The sequence below is a fragment of the Erithacus rubecula genome, assembly GCF_903797595.1.
Source record: "Erithacus rubecula genome assembly, chromosome: 13".
NCBI classification, from domain to species: domain Eukaryota; kingdom Metazoa; phylum Chordata; class Aves; order Passeriformes; family Muscicapidae; genus Erithacus; species Erithacus rubecula.
Window position 1 is genome coordinate 5,942,980 of NC_136665.1, and position 23,095 is coordinate 5,966,074.

Here is a 23,095-nt window from a genome sequence, read left to right on the forward strand (position 1 = left end):
CACAAACAGAACAAGCCATCAGCACTGTAACCTTCCCCTTTGCTGTTTTCCCCTTAGCAGCTGTGCCTGTCTGTGAGCTGGGGAAGTTCACTGGGGAGCCAAGGTGAGCAGCACACAGCTGGGGCAGAGCTAGGATGAACCAAGGCACACAGTGACCTCCTCCTGATCCCAAGAGTCCCCAGGCTGGGCCAAGGTGCTGCCCTTTATTCTAATAATAGAACCTGTGATAAGGGACAGAGCAAGCACAGGGGGAGGAAGGGAGGGAGAGGACACAAGAGCAAGATAAGAGAGGCAGGAAGGAGAAATAGAGGGTAAGGAAAAGGAGGAAAGAGATGGGAGAGGGCAGAGGGGCATAGAAAGAGTAAGGAGAGAAAGAAAGAGTGAGGGAGGGAAGGAAAAAGATGAAGGTGAGATGAAGGAGAGGAAGACATAGGAGAAAGGTTTGCAAATAACATTGGAACAATGCTCAGTGCCTTGTCTTGGAGCTGGGCACAGGTAGAACTGGGACCCAGGTGACCCTGACTTTGCCAGCCTCAATCAGAGAGGAAAAGGAGCAACTGGTGATTTTGCAGATCTCTCCTTCAGACATCCACGCTGAGACAGCATTAGCAAGTCCTCCTGAAAGTCAGACCTCTCAAAGGACACCCAAGAGTTTCAGGGTGGTGAGCACATCTCTGGCTTTCACAAACAACATCTTGGGTCTGGCCTTCACATTGCAATTTCCTGGAACTCACTGTTCTGCTAACATCAGCATGGGATAACTCAAACAGCAGCACTCCTCCTTCCTCCACCTTCAGCTAGCTCATCTCTGAATCTACAGGGAGCACAGGCCAGGAACAAACTGTTTCTCCCCCTCTGCAGGGCAGGAAGGTTGCTGTGATTCTCTGGCTGGGAGATAGGCAGAGACAGTACTGGATGAAATGAGGTTTGCTTCTGAGACTCTGGGGGAGATGGTAACCCCTGCATGTGAGCAGGAAAGCTCTGCCTGAGGCAGAGCAGAAGTGCTAAAAGCTGCAAGTCTGCAATTTCATTTACACCAGAATTTCTCACTGTGCTCCACAATGGTTCAGCAAGCAGACTCCAGAATAAGAGAGTGCACAGAGCAACAGTCTGGCATCACAAAGCTTGCATACATATCCTCTGACAGGCCTCTCTACTGGCTGCCTTTTCTGCTCCCTATTTATGTGAAAGTGGTTTGAGTTAGAAACTGTCAGCCTGTCTGACATGCATTTGTCATTATGCAAAGAGATTACAGAAATAACTACAAATATTTACCATTTCCTTGCTGTCAGGTGGGCAAATGCTGTTGTTGAGGGCCTCACAATCCACACAAGACCCCTGTTAAGAAAAGAAGAGGCAAAAATGTAATCTTCTCAAAGGAACCCCTTCCCCATACCAAGAGAGCTACAGAGCTACTGTTCCCAGTACATATATCCAAAACCTCACAACATGTATCTGAAATGTGTAACTGCTATTAGTTTCCACACTCTGAAATGTGCCAAGTGTGTCACTTAAATGAAATTTCTCATGTGTCTCAAGGAGGTGCTTGCACCTGCCTGAAGCTGGGGTCTGTTTCTCTGCCACTAGGCATCCTGCTAGGCTGGGAAGCACTTTGGGCATCCAAGCAGCAAGAATCACTGAACCAGCAAGCTGTGGGGACATTCTGGTCCCTTGGGATTCACTGTGTCTCTCCAAACTTCTTGCTATCCAGAGCCTCATCTTCCTTCCTCAGCAACCTAGCAATGATCAAACTGGGGAGCAAGCACCTCAATGCAGGTGCATGACACAGTTCCTGTGGGAATACTGCACAGCATTTGCTGGTCCTGCTACTGAGTGCCATCTTCCTGTGCAGGCTGCAGGACACCAGTGCTGACAGAGGTGGGAACAAAGCACTGTCAGCCGAGCTAGCAACCCTGCCAGGAAGAAGATCCTATAAAGGAAAAGGCAAATGCACTTTGGAATCAAAGGTAGGATGGGTGCCTGGAAAGAACAACAACCTACAAGGAAGATTTGCTGATTAGCAGGAAAGCAGTGCCAAGTGCAAGCAGAGGAAACACTGCCAGTGCTGCCAAAGTTCACACCAGGAGAACTCTCAGACACACCACATCTCCCAAATGCAGTTTTCACAGCCTCCAGGTGAGTGTGGGGTGCACAGCAAGGACCAGCTGTGCTTGAGAGTAGGAGAAGCTGACTTACCATCACAATCTTATGTTGCTCTTCATTGCATCTGTGAGGCAAAATGGGCACGATTGAAGGAGGGATGAAGATGCCATCCAAAGTATGAATAATGCCATTTGAGGCCACAATGTCTCTCATGTTTAAGGGGATCCCTGATTCATCCATCAGAATTCTTCCCTGATGCAGAAACACAATTTTAGCCCATTAGAGAGGATCAGCTACATAAAGCCAATGTGGGAAACAGATGGTTCACAGCATCAAGGGCAACCACACAAATGGTCAAGTCTCTTAGTGGAGTCACAGACTGGACAAGAAGCAAACTAATTCAATGATCTCATTTAAATTTAGCTTTTTAAGCAGAGGAGGAAGCAGAGATTGTTCAGAACCATGAGCTGACTTTCTCCTAAGACAGAAGGGTTTTCCCTAAAGGGTTTTCATTCACACTTACATCTGCACTAATGTTGATGGTAAGTATCTGGTTAGCCATTGTAACGATGTGTGGCATCATTATCAGCTGCTCTACAGTCACCTGAAATAAAACACAAGGGGATGGTACCATTAAAAAGCAGGGTCATTTCAGTGCAGCTTATAGAATCCTTCCATGATTCCTGCCAATTAAAAAACTTCTCAAGGGGATTTAACATCTACATTTCATGAAATACCTTAAAAACAAACAATGGGTCAGAGGGTAATCCAGGACTTTGAGTGAACTGTTTGTAGAACCACAAACACAGTAGTGCTGGTCTGTTTCCTTCCGTGCTGGTTTTCATTCCTTGTTTAGGTAACTGTCCAGCACTGCTAAAATCAAGTCTCACTAACAGTGTTTCTTACTAATATAGCTGCAAGTAGGATCAGACTAACAATGTTTTTTCTAGGACATAATCAATAAACAGTGAAAGTTCAGCCAGAAGCATAATAAAGAGCATAGTTTGACTGAAAAAATAAGCTTAAAGGGAGAAAAAAATGTAAACTGCATCTTCTGTACTCAGAAACTTAATGATCCGAGTAGAGAATTCTGAGAACCAGGACAATTGTTATTTTTGTGTCCTGCAGCAAACTCTGCTGGACAATATTTTCATTGTAAAGACCATCCAACTAGGGAGCACCAACACTCCAGAAAACTCAGAGTTTCTTGATGGAGAGCACAGCTGTCCATTTTGGCCACACTTTTCATGGCAAGCATTTTGCCTCATCAGAAACTGAGTCACATTTCTGCTCCTCCAGGGAAGTCCAAGCAGCAGCAATTGAAGTCATCAACACTCTGATGAGCTCTGTTGCAGACAGAAGAGTCGGTAAGGGGTTTCTCTTCAGGGGGTTTGGGGTTATTGCTGCCTGCCTTACCGCTGCTGAGGTGTAGATGTGATGTTTCACCAGTTCCTGAAGCTTATTTATGCCCTATGGAAAGAAGAGAACATGAGAATTAAATAACCCCTCAATGCCCAGGACTAAAAAGAGGCAATCATATTTTCTTCTAATCAGTGGTTGACCATGCCAATGCCTACAGCAATGAATTCACCTGGTGAATAAGTTCCTTCTTTTTCCCCTGCCCAAAGCTGGGGTGAGGAATTAAATTCAAGTAATCATAGATTTAAGCAATCATATTTCTCACTGCAAGTTCCATCAGCACCCACTTGCCTCCTAGAGCTTTACAGAAACAAAGACATGGTTTTGCCACCCCCAGGAGGAACAACTTTCAGCAATAACCAGATCCATTGCACAAAGTAATTCCAGGACAGCCAAGGCAACTCAGCCAGCTCAGGATGTGTTGCAGTGCTTTGGGTTCTCACCTCAGTGAAAAGATAAATGAGCCTTCCATCTCTCAGCCTATCCACAGCATCATTGCTGGGCACAAACACAGTGAAGGGGCCTGGTCCATCCAGTATTGCAGGCAGGCCACAGTTCTGTAAAAACAACAGATTTCATCATGGATCTAGCATGGGTCACTGAGGGGGGTCCAGCAGGAATGAGAGGAAATATTAAACAGCTCACTGAAGACAGAGCTGGTGTAAAGCAAAATGTGCAAGAGTCAACTGAGCACCAGGGACAGATGTGTGATATAACAGAAGTGTTAGTGCCACAGAACCACAGCTGGGACAGTGAAGGCACTGGTGGGAATGCAGGAACTGTGAACAGGGAGTCCTGGGCTAATGCTTTAAACACACAAGCACACACAGAGACTCAGCTGTGGTCAGGAACTCAACATGCTTTGGAGAACAACTCTCCAGGGACAAGGGGATGTGGAGAGGAGGATGGGAAAGGGGCATGTATCCTCACTGCTTGTGCCAGATCGCCTATAGATGTGGAAACTCCAGTCTTTCCCATTGCATTTGCTTAGGTAAAATAAGGGAAAAAAAAAGGAGAAAAAAAAAAAAACAACCAAAAAACCAAAAAAAACCCCCCAAAAAAACAAAAAACCAGAATAAAACATCCAGAAAGAAAGCCAAATCACTGAGATGCCTTTAAATGGTATTCAAAATTCTCCCTAAATCAGCAGCAGGCTTTGTACAGCAACTTCCTGGGCAGACACAAACCTGCTTACCTCCAGTATAGTTTCAAATCTACTGAAGATCTCCATCGAAGCAAGGATCTCACCAATGGTTTTCTGCAAGAAGATACAAAGAGAAACACAAGGCTGGGGCTGAAGCCAGGTCTGAGCACATACTGGAATGCCCAGCTTGTGGTTGGCATGTAAAGATCTACAGGAGACCATCATCCTCAAAGAGATGGGCACAATCTAGTGATTATTTCCTCTCATTTAACATAACATACAAACAACTTTTTGATTATTATTTCAAAATGCACTACAGACCAATTAAAGAAAATCTTAATTTGATGTTTTTGTGAAAAATGTTTTTCAATACTTGTTTTGTAAGATACATAATCTTACAAAGATACAGCTGAAGAAGAGCTCATTTGCTATTATTTTATTCATGAAAGTAGAATTCTCTTCTCATCCAAATACTGTAAAAGCATCATTGCCAGATTTTTATCTGGCTTATGCAATACTATTAGCTACTTTTAAAGGTATTTTAACAATACCTAATAGGCCTTATCAGAAGTGAAAACAAAACAAATAGCCTTTTCCCTTCAAAAAAAGCCTCACTGATTTGGAAGATTAACAACAGAAATTGCTTAAAAGAGTTATTCTGCTGTCCCATACAAGAGAAGAAATAAGAATGTTTTTGTACCTGTGGGTTTCTGAGGTTGTCAGTGCTGGTTTTTCTCCTGAGGCTGTTGACAATATGTATGATGCCATTGGCTGCTGGGACATTTGATTGTAAGATGTTGTACAGCTCTCCTGGCAAGTCTTGATACCGGAAAGATTTGACGTATGTCTGAGTAATAATAATAATAACAATAATAATAATAACAACATTTCCTTGTGGTATATCTGTCTTACCATGATACAGCTATAAATCAGTCCTTTTGGGCCAGCAAGGGGAAGACACAGCCAGTTACTCTTGAAAAAGTAAATGTAAGGGATGGCCTGGGTGTAAGACAAGCACCTCACTCTACTTGAGTTTGGCTGATATTTTGATCCTGACTAGTACTTTTAAGTCTTAATATAGAAAAAAAAACCCCTCACATGGGACACCCTGCTCCAGAATTAAGTTTGAGCTCTGGATCACAAAGGAGATCACAGATGGTTGCTACATGGGAGGCAATCCTGGAACTGCAGCTTTGACTGCAGCTGTTATTGACTCATTATGCCTACAAGGAGTCTCCAGAACAAAGCCAGAGCAGTCAGGCTCACAGAATTTCACAGCACATGTCTGGTCCTTCCCCTTTGTACAGACCATGCACTGCAGCCTGGTGTGTGAGGGTGTCCCCAGGTTCACCCACAAGCTAAGCACCCCAGTCTGGGTGCTGCAGCCATCATTCATGTTCAGGGAAGCACAGCTTTCCTGTGCTTTTTGTTTCACCATGTGCACTTTGAATTGCTCCTCCCTGCCCTAAACTTCAGTTCACTGAGGACTCAGTCTGAAACAAAGGAAGGGGAGTGCAGACTGCCCAGATCAAAAGGCTCCTGAGTAAACAAGCAGTAAAAAAATGTTAAAATGAGCATTGACACACACACTCAGTTTGGATTCCCCTGCTCCCAATAGTGCTTTGTGCTTTTGATGTATCATGACCTAAACCTGGAGGCCAAGGCTGGATCCTCAGAGAGGAAACCCAGGGCTGTCCCCTGGGCACCTGTGAGCCTCACTCAGGAAAGGTGCAGGATGGAGAGAGAGCCACGTGCACCCAAAGCACGAGCCAACTGCAAAGGGAAAAGAGAAAAGAGCCCTCCACAGCAGAGCACAACACTGACAACCTCCTTGTGGGAGCACTGAGGACAATGAAACAGAATGAGGGGAAAAGAGAAACTAGAAGAGGATATATGCAGCCTGTGGCTGTGTCCAAGCACACAAACTCCAGGCAGCATTCAGTCTGAAGGGAGATTGGGGTCTCTCCCATGTCAGCCACATGGGTATTGTTGATGGTGTAGGGGAAAATCTCTTCTCCAGAGCACAGTGCATGTAGAGAGCATGGAAAGACCATTCACATGTCTGATTCTTGGCTGTCTGTGAGTGTCTGGTCTTAAATCACCCTGCTTTAGACTGCACAAAGGAGCTTCTTGTTTTGAAAAAGGTTTTCTGGTGAAGAAAACCGTGCTCAAGCTCCAGCCTGCTCCGTGTGAAAACAGTGCCCAGGCCTGCAGGAGATTCCTTACCTGGCTAGTGAATGTCAGCTGATGTCCTGACAAGGTCCACATAGTCTTGGCTTTTATCATGTCTTCTATCAAGTGCAGACCAGGAACAATGTGCATTCTGCACAGCTGCTCAGCAGTGCTGTCCTTTGGGGAGGAAAACCCACACAAAAAGGAAAAATGACACATTCTTTCAAAAACTTAATTTACCACAACACCACTTTCTCCTAGCTAACACACACAGAGAAATCGTTAGCATGCAAGACTGAGCTTCCCTCTTTGTTTTGATTCACTGGAGTAGCAGTCTGGCAAAACTCTTCTGTTTGTGTACACATCCAAGAGGGAGACTGATTAACCTGCAAGTGACTTTAGAGGAATCCCCTGGACAGAAATCTGTTGGACAAATCAATAATTATCCTTTCATGCTCCAGATTATAAAATGTGCTGAAGCTACACAAATGCAATCTTTGCCTATGCTGGACCATGTAGGTGATCTAATCTACAGATCCAGAAGTTACTATTTTTGATCACAGGTTAAAATTCCAAAACTTTGGTGTAATACTTGTCCCTTTTTGAAAATCACACCCTCAGGGAGTAAAAAGCCAATTAAAATTTTAAGAATAATCATACATAAGATGTTTGAGCTTTGAAAGAAGAATGGCCAGAAAGTCTTACACTTCCTGACATTAAAAACAAATAAACAAACTCTGTCAGTACTGCAGAAAGAATTAGAGGTTTTTAAAATAGTATGAGGGATGCAGCATCCTCTACAAGACTGCAACTTAACCTGACAATGAAAAGTATTCCCAGGAGATGATTTCTATAAATAGTGCATGCCAAAGTTCCTCTCTTGTGTCAATCAGTTTTTACAGGCTGCAGAGCTCAAGCAGAAAAGAGCCTTAAGACAAAAACTTGCTAAAACCAAGAAAACTTACGTTGAATTCAATTCTATCAAGAATGGGGAGAAGGGATGGTACAAAGACTGTGAAGGGCCCATATTTAGTCAGCAATGTTGAGCACCCAGAAGCTGTAAAAAGAGAGGCAGTGTGAGATAGTTAGGCAGTGATGGTTTAACCACAGCAATAAATATTCCTCTTGTTAACAGCACAATTCAATCTACACACTATCAGCCTGGTGCAAACAGCAAGTATTTGTTTACAAGGAAACAGAGGGAGTTTAGCACTGCTGCCCTGTCCCAGCTTGCTCCATCCCCCAAGCAAAATGGAAAAGCATTTACCAAACATTTTCTTGGCGACGTTCAGCTTCCTAGTGAACCTTCCTCGCAAATTTTGCTGATTTATCTCACCCAAGAGATCCTTATAGCAACTTCTCCCATCTCCAATCTCCCCTTCTTTACACACACAGCTATGAGACAAGAATGAAGCATAACAAACCACTGTAAATCAGTTTGTCATACATTCAACAATTGCCAAGTAGAACAACATGTCAGTATCTACACTTAAAGACCAATCCCAGCTCTAAGACCTGAGTCATAGAATGGTTTGGGTTGGAAGGAACCTTAAAGATCACTTAGTTCAAACTCCCCCTGCCATGGGCAGGGACACCTTCCACTAGACCAGGCTGCTCAGGATGCCTTGAACTCTCCCAGGGATGTAGGTAAGGGCTGGGTAACTTCTGCATGAACTGAGTGACAGGAAAAAGGATGCACATTTCTGCCAGGCAAGCCAGTTTATATCTACCCAAAGAGAATGAAGATGCTTTCTCAGATGCAAACAACATAAGGATTGCCAGCTCTAGAATTCAGGGTATAGATTGTCACAATATAATTATTGACACCTTTTTAATTAGATATTTAGTCAGTTGTAGTAATTTCAGCATCTGAATATTTGAGGTAATGGATAAAACTCACAGGCTAAGTGACAATCTATCAAACAGCTCCAGCGTGAACCCTTGGCTGCAGTGAGAAGCCAGCCCAGGCACATCAGGAGCTCTGGTTCATCTGGAACTGCCTGAGAGACCCAGGCAGGCTAATGACTTTTCCAGAAAAGCTTATCTACATGTGAAAATCTCTGTCCTGGTTCACACGGATTTGTAGTCATCACTCAGAGGCTTCCAAAGATGTTTTTTCCCGTTTGGGCTTTGTCCAAGTATCAGCTCTGCTCTTTCTGTTTCAGCCATGCAAAGACATGTGGCACAGGGGAGGAATTTGACATCACTCCAGCCTCACAGGGCTCAGTGCCAGCTGCTGGGGAACAGATCTGTAAGGCAGGGACTGTGCTGAACACTGTGTCCTGCACTGTGCTAGCCAATCTTCAGAAAGGGAAGCCACTGTGTTTCAGTCTTGGCCTGGAGCACACAGTGAGCAAGTGGATGTTAATAGTTTTAGCAGCACTGGAGAAGGAAGGATCAGGGGAATGGGGTTGCTCTTTCCCTCTTCAATCTCAGAGAAGCTCTACCTTTTCTTGAAAACATAAAATTCTTGGTGAAGCTTTCTCTGGCGTTTGAGAGGCCACTATGCAAAAATGATCCTCTATCCAGCCATATTTCTCATCTAAGGAGTACAAACTTGTAGGTGTTTTGCTCCAAAGGACTATGTGAGGTCTGGTGTTTCTTCACTCAACTTCCCCCTTCTCTGTCACTCTGCAGCTCTAATTTATTTATTGCTTACAGGCCTGACTGGGAGAAGAGACACAGTCCTGTTCCTCAGAAGCAAATGTGAGCAAACAAGCCACACATCTCACTTTCAATGACTGATTATTGACTTCTACCATCACTGGCCTGGGGAGCTACATCTTCAGCTCACATCACAGAGGACTCTGCCACCCCAGGTTTAAAGCATTTTGTGACCATGTGCAGTAATTTAAAATGACTGATGTAAAACTCTCTTTCAATAGGTTTGCTACAAACAGGTTCTTCTCAAAGGGCAACTCTGGCCGGTTCTCCTGAGACCACCCTCAGTTTCTTCAAAATCCAGCTCATCCAAACCAAGTTTCCACTCCAGCTGCAGAATCAGCTTCTTTATTTGCAGTTTTCAGAGTGGCTTACCTGGGAGTGCCCTGGGAGTTAATTTCACACGTGGCAGTCAGGTCACACAGGTACTGCCGGCAGTCGCTGGGAAATGCCAGACACTCGGAAGAAGGAGGTCTCCTGCTTGTTCCAGGCTTGCAAACACAAGTTGCCTAAGGGAAGGCAACACAGTGATCACAGAACTGCATTCACCACCTTTTACCCTGTTAATTATCCTACAAAGAGCTGTCTGGTTTCCCTTTGCCAAATCTGAGGAGAGCAGATTTGACCAACACATTCATCAGCTCATGTGAAGAACTTGTCCCCTGGCTGGTTTTCAGACCTTGCCCTTACCTCTCCTGGACGCCTGTAAACACAAATTGTAGAGTTTTCTGGGCAGCCTCCATTGCTGTCAACACAAGGGTTGATGGGTTGGCAAATCTTTCCATCTCCTTGGAATCCTTCTTTGCAGGTACATTCATATGTCCGTGGTCCAAGAACTTTACATACAGCAAAGGGGGAACATGGAGAAGGAGCACAAGGATCCTGAGCTGCAATTAAAGAGGTTAGAAGTGAGCAGAACCAAAATTCTGCTTTCAAAACAGCACTTAATGCAGCACAGCACACTGTAAGTCATGGATAGAATGGAGCAGAAGGAATTTGTACTGTTAAACTTCTAAAATTTCACAGGGAAGTGAAATTATTCCAGACAGCAGACATTTGGGGGTTTTCATTCTCAGGAATTTGGATCACACATTTTCCATGACATTTCAGTAAAAGAAGTGTGAGTGACAGAGGATGCTTGGATTGATTCTGAATTTGCATCATATCTGAGGAGATATCAAACTGCAATTTGGCCAGCAAAACCTGTAAAGAGCCAGTGAAAACAGCTGTCCATAGCAGGTTGATTACATGCATCTTATCAACTTTCTTTTAAGGAAACCAATTCACAAACCTAAATCTGAAATCAGTGAAGAACTCCTTGGACTCCACACCTTATTATTTAAACTGCTTCAGACTCACCAACATCCTGCTGTCACTATTTAGTACATAATTATAAATGAGTACATAATTATTATAGTACATATACACTATTATGGTACCTAATTTTAAGTGAGTCCTGGATGGAACCTGCAACTCAATTAAATTTCTTCCTTTTATGACCAAATGAGAGGAGAGCCAAAAGCTTAGCCCTTAATCTTAGGGCTATATCTGAAAAATGGGTTTTAAACCTCAGCAGTGAAGTAGGCCTCGTGCTCACAGTAATCAAACCCCTCTGCAGATACCAGTGCAATAGGATTTTTTCCAAACAGGACCATTTAGGGTCCCAGGGAAGTTTCTCACCTTGGCAAGTGCTGCCCTGTTTAGTGTAGCCCAGCTTGCAGTCACACAGGGCTGCTCCATCCCTCACCACACACTCGCTGTTGGCCTCGCACCTCACACCTCTGCAAAGGGGCAGCTCTGCAATCACACCAAAGACAGCTTTATCAGCATGTAGGGCACTGGTAGAAGATAGAATTCACCTCACAGGATATCTGCAAATAAAGCCAAATGTGGTTTTCAAGGATCCCAAACTGGCACAAACCCAGAGGATATGAGCAGTGCAGGCAGGTCTAAGTTCCTGGCAGCCTGGGTAGTCAGGTGCCCCAAAGCTGAGAGAAGGGATCTAGCTGCTGTTCAGAGGAAGAACAGAGGCACAGAGGTGGGACATCTTAACCCCTGTCACACTGTGGGGAGCAGACCCCAGCTCTTCTATTGCCATTTCCTGTACATTCCCAACCTGTTCAGTGCCCCCCTGCCCCTTCAGGGACCCCCAAGCCCATACCATGCCTGCTGTCCCAGCCCCTGTCAGCTCCCAGTGCCTTTACCTTGGTCACACCTGGGGCCTGTGTAGCCTCCATAGCAGGTGCAGCTCCCATTCCCAGCAGTGCCACTGCTGCATTCCCCGTGCACACAGTCACACTCTGCAAGGCAAGGCCACACAAAGCTTCAGCCCTTCAGCTGCCAGGCAGAGTGCAGGGCTCCAGGAACACACCAGCCAGGCTCCACTGCCTATAATTCTTCTCCCAAAATGCCACACGTGAGAGGGAGCACAGTCTGTGATCAGCTTTTTATAGAGGGCAGCAAGGAAGAAGCTGGGAGACAAGTGGAGCTGTTATAGGAGTCTGAAAAACAGTAGGGAAGTGAGTGTGGGTTGTTTCAGGGATGTAGGTAGTATTCTGGCTAGAGAGAGAGAGGAAAGTGAGATAGCCCTGGTAAGAGGGGAGAGAGAGAGAGAGATTTACAATAGGAAAAATGGACTGTTTGAGTGAAAGACTGAGAATGATTTATTAAAGGGGACAGTACAGAAGAGCACAAAGACAAAATACCAGACATCTGCTACTGAACACTGCCAACTCTCTGCCACTTTCCCCCCCTTCAGAACTTTCTGCATTCAATTCCCTTCCTTCTCCTTCCTTGTTTTCAGTTATTTTTGTGGGGGGTTCACTTGAACGACTTGTTCTTACCTGACTGACAGTCTGGGCCAAAATGATTCTCATCCCGGCAATTCTGGCAGCCATAGCCACTGTATTGCTCCTAGAAGGGCCCCAAAATGTGCCAGATATTATCTTTCTGTATCACTCTATTGTTTCAAACATCACTATAGTTTAAAGTCTCTCCCCATTTTTGGTTTTGTGACATTTGAAGCAACACAGTGAAGAAAACTGATCTCTTCTGTGCTCCAGTACTAACCAGCCCTGTGGCAAAGGAGATCCCATTGTAAGCTGACACAGAGGGCATACAAAAGCCAGGAAACTCTGGTGGGCACTGAGGAAATAATGCCCTAATCAGAGATAGACAGGAATGTTCCAGCTGACTCCTGATATCTCTCTGAAAAAGGAATTTGGTATTCATTAATACCAGTGGGGTTCTTTACATTGATTTTACAGGGCTCGGGGACCTTCAGCATACATTTTAGCTGATACAAGATGTCTTTGAGTTAAATCCAAAATCAACTTTCCTCAAAGATGAGTCCAAGAGGTAGGATTTAAGCTTTAATTAAGGATGCTGTAAAAACATACAGTTCATCAGGGAAAGTTTCAAGCCTGACACTGATTCATTACCCTATACATTTTAGAAACACCATTCTATTCAATTCAAATGTGCAGGAGTTGTTTGTTCTTTGGTTGCACTAAGTCTGCCCTAAATTCTCTTTTTCATCTCTCCTGCTTTTCCTGAGAGAGGGAGCCTGTGCTTACCTGGGTACAGCTCATTAATAGCCAAGGGCTATAATAGTCTCAGGGCTTCTTTCAGTCACAGACAGACACAATTATTTCCACTGATCAGGGGTTAAATTAATGCAATTCTTTTCTTATTTCACCCTTGAGATTCTTCCCAGCTCCACACCATCACCAACAGTGTTTTAGTGCTACTGCAGACAGCACCAATGCTCAGGAAAAGCACAGAACAGATGCTGGGATGAGGGAGCTGCAGAAGGGCAGCCTGCACCCAGAGACCTGCACAGACACCACACAAACAGCTCCCTCTGGCAAAGCACACCACCCCCAGAGTGAACCAGGCACTGACCTTGCAGATGCAGGTCCCGTTTTGCTGTATGCCATCCAGGCATGTCCCATGGCCATTGCAGGGATTTTCAGAGCCACCTGGGCACTCTGGCAGGTAAGAGACAGGACAGGTTAAACTGAACAGCCAGCACCTTTCCATTTTCCTGCCCCAGGTATTCCAGCTGTACAAAACAAAGGCCTCTTCACCACCAAACTATCCTGCACACCTAACACTGGCTCAGAGCTGAAAGTCTAAGGAAAAGTCCCAATAAGCCATAACTAAATTTCAACAAAACACTGAAACAGTTTTTGAGCTTGGGCCACTGCTGCCAGCATCACTGAGAGGTGAGGGCAGCTCTGGAACTAGGAACAAACAGGAGCCTGCTTTGCAAAGACTCAGCATTTTCAGCTCTCCTTGACTTCATGAAGTGTTGTAAGTGTGCCCAGAAAAACAGAATCCCCACATCTTTAGAGTGGGATATCTCCAAATTCTGAGGAATATTTATGATAATTCTGAAATCTGTGATTTCTCTGATGATACTAGTTGCTTATTCAAAGCCAGTATGAGAACAGCCTCAAGCACTCAGTCTCCCATTTTCTGCAGAACTGGAGGGGATCTTTCCATATTCTGTCAGTCAAATGTGTGAGAAATGTTCAGCTTGGAAGGTTTTGCTTTTGGATTTTTGAGACGAGACAAAACAAATTCTCATTAATTGGCATAAATCTGGGTGGGAGTTTTGGGATGGTTATTTTCACCTTAGGCTGGAATTGCAAAGTATTTTCTGTGGCTGACCAGCTGACTATGTCCAGACTACAGAGCAGCACACGTGGCACACGCGCTGCAGACAAGAGGGATATCAGAAAGATCTTCCTCTTCCTTTGGAAACTTTTGCAAAGAGGAACAAAAACATCCCTTTCCAAAAGTTTATTTTTATAGAAGAGACAAAAGGAAGTTCCACCACAGGAGGTTATGTTATGTGTTAAATGTGAGGGGATTCAGCTCATCTGGAACAAAGAGATTATGTGCTGAACAGACAGATATGCTCCCAGACAGATAATGGAGACCTTGTGAGTGTTCAAGGAATAATGAAAATTAATCACCTCAAAGTATATTTAATGACTCCTATTAAAATTGGCTTGACCTGTTCAACAGCTGAAGGTTGTAAAAAATCCCCAAACTTACCATAGCACTCCGTGCCCCAGAATCCTGGACAGCACTTTCTCTCCTCAATTTCCTTCTTACACATGTGATGGCACCCTGGCAGGGAAAGGGTATTTTCTCCTAACTTGACAGAGTATCTTAAAAAGAATAATCCAAGGTTATGATTATACCACAAACCCAGCAGAGGCCTGTTGGAGGGTTTCTAGGCAATCACACTGCAGCACCCTGAGCTCTGAAGGGAAGGAAGGGCCCTCATCCCTGTTCCATGTGCACACACAAGAGGTGTCACTCCAGCTATGTCTTCTCTAAAGAGGCCCATTGATTTGAACCTCAAAGATTGGTTAGAGGAAACCTGTCAGGGACTGGGCATGGGACAGGATCTTGCATCAGGATGGAAACCTTGGGTGCTGAAGGGTTAAAGAGCACAGAAATTCATAGATTTTTTATTAAATCTCGGACAAAGGCCTTAAATCCCTCAAAGAAGCATCTTCTTTTCAGCCCATCATCCCTCCCTTCTACACACAGTCTGAGTCCTTGGTGGGAGTGCCTCTTGTTCTGCACGTACACAGTACAAAATTATTCTTGGGTCTGTCCAACAACCACCAGAGGAGTAGATAACATTCAGAAAAGCTGCATAGACTCATATTATTCTTACACTTCATTTTATTTTTGGTACCACATCCTTCCCAGAAGAATTTGGAATTTGTCTCAACAGCATTGCTACTTTGGCTTGCATCTGACTCCTGTGTGTGTGCAAAAACTGCTATAAACTGCAAAACTGCCACTGCTATTTTTAAAGTATTTGGAGAGAATCAGAAAAAGAGCAGACAATGGAGCTATATATTAACAGTTAACATTCACTTCTGAATACATACACAAACAATAATCTATAGTGGTTAATCCTACAAAAGCCTCCTTCATCCTTTTCCTACCAACCAAGCTCAACAGAGTATGAGCAAGGAACACATGAACAAGCAATTGTCATAAATTGAACTAGGAAGGTTAAAAGTTCAGAGGATTATTGCTGGAAGTTGGGAGGATATACAAGGGGAGCTATCATTATATTATTTTCCTAATAAGCCACTAAGGAATTCTGTGTCTGAAACAGGTTTCTGTGCTAGACAGACCTCTGTTAAATTGCTGCAGCAGGATTAGCAAAGGTTGTTTAGGGCAAGTTAAGAGGTTATTGTCATTTAATTTGTTCTGTGTATATAGAACCTGCCCAGCAAAAAGTCTGTGGGATTTGCAAGGAGACCAAAGCAACAATAATAGAGTCCATAAGCCCATCTGAAAACAAAAAAACTCCACGGACCTTTTCAGCCCAAACCATGTGTGTGTTCTGGAGACACACACTACTCCCTGAACAGAAGGGCTGCACCAAAAGCACAACACAGTTGGGAAATAGACCTTACCTGCAGCCCCTCACCCCTGATCTTTGGGTGGTCTTTAACCAGCCTCTTGGACACAACGTTTTAGGCACTACAGCACAAGAAGTACACGCTGTGTTCAAGGTGAACATCGTCTTGACATTGCACAGCATGGATTTTAACTGAAAGAGAAAAAACAGAAAGAGCCCCAGATTAAAGGGTTATCTTAGGCACTTATCTTGCCAATCTTGTAATACCTTTATCAAGTTGCAGCACTCAGATATCACTGGGGAGGGCAGTGGCTAGTGCAGCAGCTGGGAGTACCACAGTCCCCATGGGCTGGAGTCCTGCCATGGTGCTGCGTGCTTGGATCCACCTGATCTCAGCTGGAAACAGCAGGGCAGAGCACAGCTCTCTTATCCTTCCCCTACAGCCCACAGCAAAAATTCTAACCATTTCTAAAATAATCACAACTCTGCATTGCTAATTTCAGATGATCTTTTACAAACATGTAGCAGTGGTGTGTGAGGACAAGCCCTAAATTAATAACCCTTGCCAGAAGACACTGAATTAAAAGGCAACACAGCATTTATTTTTACCATGCCCCTGATAAAATCCAATTCATTGATGTTTCATGGGTCTGCAGAACTGACTATGTTAATTCAGCTGTTTCCCAGAGCCAGGAGCTGCTCACAGAAATGCTTCTCATGGCAATTGTCTGTGAGCAGGCACAGGGATGTGGATGAAAGGGAAAGGTGCTCTGCACCTCTCTGAGCACCTTGGTGCTTCGACCCTGGGTGAGCAGGACTCCACAAACATTGGCATGAAGATCAGGTAGGACACTTGGATGTACCACATGGCTGATGCATAAATCAGCTAAGTCCTTCCACCCAACCAGAAGGATGCAGAGATTCAGTTTTCCTCACAGGGCTTTCCTGCAGCCCTGCGCAGTCACACTTCACAGATGACAAAGCACAGCCTCAGGGTGAATGGTCATCATCACCTGTCATTAAAACTTGTGACTTTGCTCCAAAAGTGTTTCCTTGCATTTCTAAACTTCTGGAAACAAGCAACTGAATGGAAACTTCATTGGTAATTTTGAAAAATTTGCCACTCCTGATGGCAGAAAAAGCTGGGAGGCATGAGCTGTGTATGCCCTGGTCATTGACTGGAAAAAACCCACAGAGCTCATCTCAACTGTGCCTCTACAGGCACTGTATTTTCTAAAAATAAAACAGGATATCAAATTTTGGGAGGAGGCCTTGATCTGGAATTCTCAAGCCAATCCTGAACAATGCTGCTAATGCAGCAGCCCTCCTGTCCCCAAAACTCCTTGTTTTGGATTCCCAAATCTCAGCTTTGCTTCCTCTGAGCTTCAGCCCAAACATACACATTAGCCTCAAGGCAAGGGAGGAAGCCTGTGGCTTATCAGGAGCTCAGGAAGGCCCTCCCAGATGACAGGCAGCAGACCCTGTCAGGAAAACCTCCTGAGAGATAACCCTCAAGTCTCCAGTCTTCAGGGACATGTCCCTGTAATGTTTCCCAACTCCTTCCCTCTGACTGGAGTTGTTGAGTTTTTTCTCATGTTTATGGATCCACCTTCTCCACCATCCATGCAAGAATGCTGCCCAGTGAAGGAAATTATTCCTGTGTCTGTGGTTGCCCTTCTCATGGATATTAACTTTTGGTTGTGCTTCTGAGGCTTCCCCACCACAAAGCAACCCCCAGCTCCCCTGGCAGCAGAATCCCTAAAGAACCTCATGTCAAGGACTCCTTTGCATTAGAAAGGGCTCAAAACCAAACTGAGAGCCACAAATCCACCTCTCCTGTGAGCACCTGCTTTACTGATATTATCCAGCAGAACAGAGATCAGCTGTGCTGTTCCTTATGCTTCACCCACACAGAGCTGGCAGAGGAGATTTCTCATTTTTCATGGAGCAGAACAGAGAAGACAAACAATATGGATGAATGAACAAGGAGCTGCCTCCAGAGCACTCTGCCTCTAAGGATCTGCAGTGCCATTGGTGGGGTAGGGAAGAAGTCCATCCAGCCATCTGATCTTAAATTAGGACTTATCAGATCTTAAATTAGGACTCCAGATTGAAGCTGGGCTTTTGAAAGGAGCCAGTTGAAGCCAGGCATGTGGGTCTCACAGAATAGCACAGCTCCTTTCTTCTTAGTTCCACCAAATGCCAGTGTTAGTCTTTCCTGAGACAATGCCTTGGAAAAAAGAATGGGAAGATGCCTGAGCAAGAAATAGGGATGTGGACTCCTTCCTCTGAGTTAGAATTGTGCCACAAACCTTTACCAAGTATCTGAGCCACCCTCTCTCTATCAAAAAGACCAATAAACAGTAGAGCACAAAACACTAAATTAAAATTCTCCAACCTTCTACTTCATCTGTACTTTCAGACATCAGACACACCTGGCCCATTAAATGTTCTCTGCCATGGTGGTGGAGGAAGACACCATTGTTCATACATTATTCTATTTCCCTTCTCTTTCCTCCATCAGTGTGGCAGAAATGAAGTGGGAGAGGTGGATATCTGCCATTCCTCCCTGTTGGCATGTTTAATTACTTGCAGACCTCTAAGACAAGACAGTTATTGTGGAATCCCCCCTACCCTACTGGGACATTTGATAAGCTTTAGGCAGCTTTCCAGTAAGACCTTCCCCTTTTCATAAGGAAATATGCTTGTGTCAGCAGCAACAGGCAGGAAGAAAGAGGAAGAAAAGAGCTGAGTGGAAAAGTATTAAAAAAAGAGTATTTCCCTTCTAATTTGAGTGACAGAACTGATGAAGCAGTCATTTTCTGGAGAGTTTTGCTTCTTAGGAAAGCAGAAGATGGAATAAAGGGACATAAACACAACAATCTGGATACTCAGATTCTGGAGAGGATAAAAGACAGACAGAAGTTTGAGTCAGAAGTGGCTCCTGGGGCACAGACTCATGGAAAACAACGATGCACTGCTCCCTTGGGCTCATCTTTGACTGCTGTCTCTAAGTGCAAAGCCAGGAAAGGAAGCAGCAAGAGGGGATGTGTGTCCCTGTGATGCAGCAGTGCTGCCTGGTGACAGTCACTGTTCTGATCAGGTGATGTTGTGAGCCTGGACTGGGTCACAGTTTGTGTGCAAAGGAACAGAAAAGGATGACTGATGCTCTCAAATATCTCCAAAATGAAGATTTTAAAGCAGAAGACATCCAGCTGTAGACAAAAGAAGTCAAGAAGCAGGGTGCCTCTGTCTTCCAGGCTGTGCTGTGTTCTCTCCCTGCACTCAAATGCTTGTGCAAGAGCAACCACTGCTCTGCACTCAGCTGAGACACATCACAGCTTCTGGATGTGTCTCTCCCAACAGATGTCCCTCACTTCTCAAGTGCTCATTTCTCGTATTCCACCTCAAGAGAACAAGCTGGGAAGTATTTTGTAAGGGCTGGTTTCATTCCCCTCAATTTCCCTCTTTATCTTTTCCTCCCAAACCATAACACAAATCCTTCTGCGCAGTGAAAATCTCAAGGAAGAAAGAAAAACGTATCTGGACGTCAGTGTTCAGCTCCAACAATCCTGGGAGCCAGGCCTGGAAATAGCCATTATCTAATGAATCACCAAGTTTCCAGTGCACTTGTCCTTTGCAAAGCAGAGCTGCAGACATGTGCTTGTGCCATTATAGTCATGTGCCTCCCCAGGCAGCTCTCAGTAACACTGGAGCTGAACAGAGAGCAGCAGCTCCTGGACACACAAACTCCTCACACTTGCTCAAGGAAGGCACTTTGCAGCATGAGGATGAACAATCAAGCTCAGAGATCACAGAACCTGAGATCTACCTTTGCCCTGGGTGTTGCAGAGCACTGGAAACATGGGGATGCTGAGACCACTCTCCTCATTTCCCACCTGTCTCCATTCCTCCTCCAGCACAGCCTGGGATTGGCCTCCTCCCAGCAGAAAAGCTTCCATGGTGCTCACACCTGCTGCATCTTCCCCAGCCCACAGCAAGGGTATAAAAAACCAAATCAGACTAACAAAGCTGTCATGTGGGAACCATTATGCTGAGCCCTGCGGTAACACCACTCAAAAACAGGCAGCACACAATCTCTGCTCTGTCAATGGCCCCTGTGAGCCAAGAAAAGCCTCCTGTGAATCACAGCACATTTATTCCACTTTATTTCCACTTTTATTCCAATCAGATCCAATGGGTTTTCTAAACTGCCAGAGAAGGCTCCATTAGATCCTTATTTTTCCTTATCTCGCATTATAACTTTTCAAATGCTTCTTCTCTTTCTCCATAAAGAGGGAATTCTTGCGAAAAAATAATCTAAAAGGGAGTTATTCCTGGATTAAATAAACTGCTGCAGATGTGATTCAAAACATCTAACTCCTCAGTAAGTGAGTACTCACCACTGATAATGTAACATGCCAAGCCAGGCTCCTCAGTGATTACAGAGTCCAACAGAGCTCCAAGTAGAGACCTACATTTCCCCTTACAGCAGCTGAGACATGAGCCCATGGGTCTGAACACAGTCTGAAACCATCCACCTGGAGCCCACATCTCCAGAGAAATGAAATCTACCCCTAGAGACACTTCATGTTTGTGCTCAAGCCACAATGATCCTACAAGGGTTCCTAGTACTCACTTATGGCCCTTTTCTGAGAATACAGAAGCTTCCACCCAAAGGTCTGACACTGAAGCATCTTTCCAGTCCTCTGGCCTTTTCTAAATCAAATCCTTAAGACTCACAGGTCTGTCCACTGCCCACCAAGCCCTGCTGTATCATTCAAGACAACACAACCCTCCACAGGGTGCATCCCTCCCCCAGGGAATTTCCAAATGTCCCCCACAGCTCCGGGCTGAGCAGGGCAGTTCATTCCTCCAACAGCAGGACACGAGGAAGGGGATGGCAGAAGGCAGAATAATGTGAATTACTGTGAATTCCAGCCCACAGGAACTGGGCTGCCTCACCATGGAGTCTAGAGAACAGATCTACACAGGTATCACACATTCTCCTAGATGCCACTGCTGCTAAACACAAGAACAGAGATGAAGGAATCAAAAGAAAATCAACAAAATTGGAATAAAATTGAAAGTATTCAACAATCCTTAATGAGGAGATTTTGGGAAATATACTTGGAGCAAACTGTTGCAAAGGGACAAATTGATGAGATTGTAAAACTTTTTTCTAAGTGAAATTCTCCTGGGGAACTTATGGATCTGTCCTGATGGATACAAAGTTCCCATCCCACATACTGAAACTAGCAGAAGACAAACATGCTGTTTCCCTCTAATATTTCTTTTTTCAAGTTCAATGCTGAACATAAACATGAATTGAATCTGATTTAAAACTCAAGCAGCTCCCTTCAACCTTATATTTAGTTGCTCAGTTTGGACTACAGAGAAGATACCTAACAACCCTACAGTTTTTACTGCTTTTATTCTAACTAAATGTAAATGTGGAGAGGACTATTTCCTAACATGCTACCATCCAAATATGAAGAATTGCTCAATGAACATGGAAATAAAGACCCGCAGACTTACCTTCTGACTCTGGCAGTCAGCTGTGGGAGTGAAGCATGCTGCTAAGAAGAAAAACAGCAATCCAGGAGGATGCATTTTCATGCTTTTACAGGCAGGACCCTTTCCACAAAAGGGGTGGTGAGAGAGGCTGCAATTTCTGTAAGATAACACCGCCTACCAAGAATCAGATCCAAGACAAACCAGAGGTTAAAAGTAAACAGGGAGAGAGCATTTTTGCACTGTGCTTTTTGGCTGCAAAGCCTTCAGAAATGGATCTGCTACTTCTAGCATTATTTCTGAATCAACATAACCTTTTTCTTTCCATTCTTTTTTTAAATGCACAAGTAGAACTCCTTAGTAAAAGGTTTACTCAAAACAGGAACATCTACGGATTTCCTCTTACATATCAGTTCAAAACAGAAGGAAGGAAATCCTTAGTTTTTAACTAATTGGAATGAAAAGAGGTTAACTGTATGCTTAACAGAAGGCAAATCCAATGGGCAAACTTAAATACCAGAAATTCATGAAGGGTAAGTTAATTTCCTTTTGCCACTGATGTGAATATCTCCATAACACCTCAAAGTGAAGGTAGATCTGAATCTATCTATTCACTGCCTATCCCAAAGTATGCAAGAACAAAGCAATGTGAGTGATGGGCTGTTTCAGAGCAGGAAAGGAGCACATTGCACCAATCAATCAAGTACTTTGGGCAGGCTTTGATATATTTTTTTAAATAGTTGACTTTCTCAGCAAGAAAAGCTGATGCTATGGCAGCAATGGCAAAATTTATAATTTTCCATACGCTCTGCTGACAGCTTGATGAACAAGGAGCACTTCCACAGCACTCAGAACAGGAAAGTCCCAAAACAGGATTAAAAATATACACACTAACCTGAGATACAGTCTGAAATTCTCCTTTTGAATTGACAGATTTCCCATGGCCTTTGTCTCCCTGCACTGCCAAGAGAACCCACTATCCTGAGCAGTCTAAGGACTGCTTCAGTTAGCAACAAATCTCACCAAGCAATCTCACCTTCATATTTTCAAGCCATTAATAGTACATGAAGGTACCTAAATGAAACCAGGACAGTTTCCTACTCTTGTGTTTCCACAAATAATGAGAGCATGAATGCTTTTTTTGCCCCTGCATCCCCACAAAGACACGCATGCTGTGACACGAGGCAGGATCTGCTGTACTTACTGGTGCTGTTAGCTGTGCCTCACTTCTGCCTTCATCCTACAGGGAAAGGCAGCATGATGAACAGCCAGCCCTGCTATATATCCTGCACTAACAGGAAGCAGATAAGGCACACAACCATCCACTGCAACCCATGTGAGCAGCACCAGCCCACAGCTCACCCCGAGGGCTCAGCCCACTTGTCCTGCCCCAGCTCAGCTGCAGCCCTGGCACTGCTGCTGCCCAAACACTGCCACCCTGTTAAGGTCACAGGGTTCACACTGCTCTGGAAAACACTTGCTACCCTGAAGGCCCAGTCATGGCTCAAGCCAGCTCTGGTGGGATGGGGAAGTCACAAATGGACAGTGGGGACACTCTGGTAGAGAATGGAAGCTGTGCAGTGTTTTCTTGGCCTGCAGTCATGGTCCTGAGCTGGCCATGGAAACACAAGAATGAGGCTGCTCCTCTGCCCCATGCTGCCAAGAAGGATGGAAGAATGTTG

The 23,095-nt window shown here is 44.5% G+C and overlaps 1 protein-coding gene across 4 annotated transcripts in view; it reads right to left on the reverse strand.

Moving 5' to 3' along the window:
• The window catches only part of STAB1 (stabilin 1), a 51,888-nt gene extending 29,191 nt beyond the window's left edge, over window positions 1–22,697 (reverse strand). Inside the window, exons 1-20 of one of the 4 annotated variants that reach the window (XM_079317215.1) lie at window positions 22,618–22,697; window positions 21,438–21,590; window positions 15,955–16,091; window positions 14,564–14,679; window positions 13,403–13,488; window positions 12,343–12,412; window positions 11,704–11,799; window positions 11,180–11,296; window positions 10,190–10,386; window positions 9,875–10,008; window positions 8,106–8,233; window positions 7,804–7,895; window positions 6,893–7,015; window positions 5,367–5,513; window positions 4,718–4,780; window positions 3,966–4,079; window positions 3,520–3,573; window positions 2,627–2,707; window positions 2,197–2,355; window positions 1,276–1,338 (exon numbers count right to left, since the gene is read on the reverse strand). In XM_079317215.1, coding sequence (XP_079173341.1) covers window positions 1,276–1,338; window positions 2,197–2,355; window positions 2,627–2,707; window positions 3,520–3,573; window positions 3,966–4,079; window positions 4,718–4,780; window positions 5,367–5,513; window positions 6,893–7,015; window positions 7,804–7,895; window positions 8,106–8,233; window positions 9,875–10,008; window positions 10,190–10,386; window positions 11,180–11,296; window positions 11,704–11,799; window positions 12,343–12,412; window positions 13,403–13,488; window positions 14,564–14,679; window positions 15,955–16,091; window positions 21,438–21,518 — 2,058 coding nt within the window. In that variant the 5' untranslated portion in view covers window positions 21,519–21,590; window positions 22,618–22,697. Of the gene's footprint in view, window positions 1–1,275; window positions 1,339–2,196; window positions 2,356–2,626; window positions 2,708–3,519; window positions 3,574–3,965; window positions 4,080–4,717; window positions 4,781–5,366; window positions 5,514–6,892; window positions 7,016–7,803; window positions 7,896–8,105; window positions 8,234–9,874; window positions 10,009–10,189; window positions 10,387–11,179; window positions 11,297–11,703; window positions 11,800–12,342; window positions 12,413–13,402; window positions 13,489–14,563; window positions 14,680–15,954; window positions 16,092–21,437; window positions 21,776–22,617 lie in introns of those variants that run through there. The other 3 variants (XM_079317216.1, XR_013775748.1, XM_079317214.1) reach the window with 3 other exon arrangements.
• Window positions 22,698–23,095: the final 398 nt, after the last annotated feature.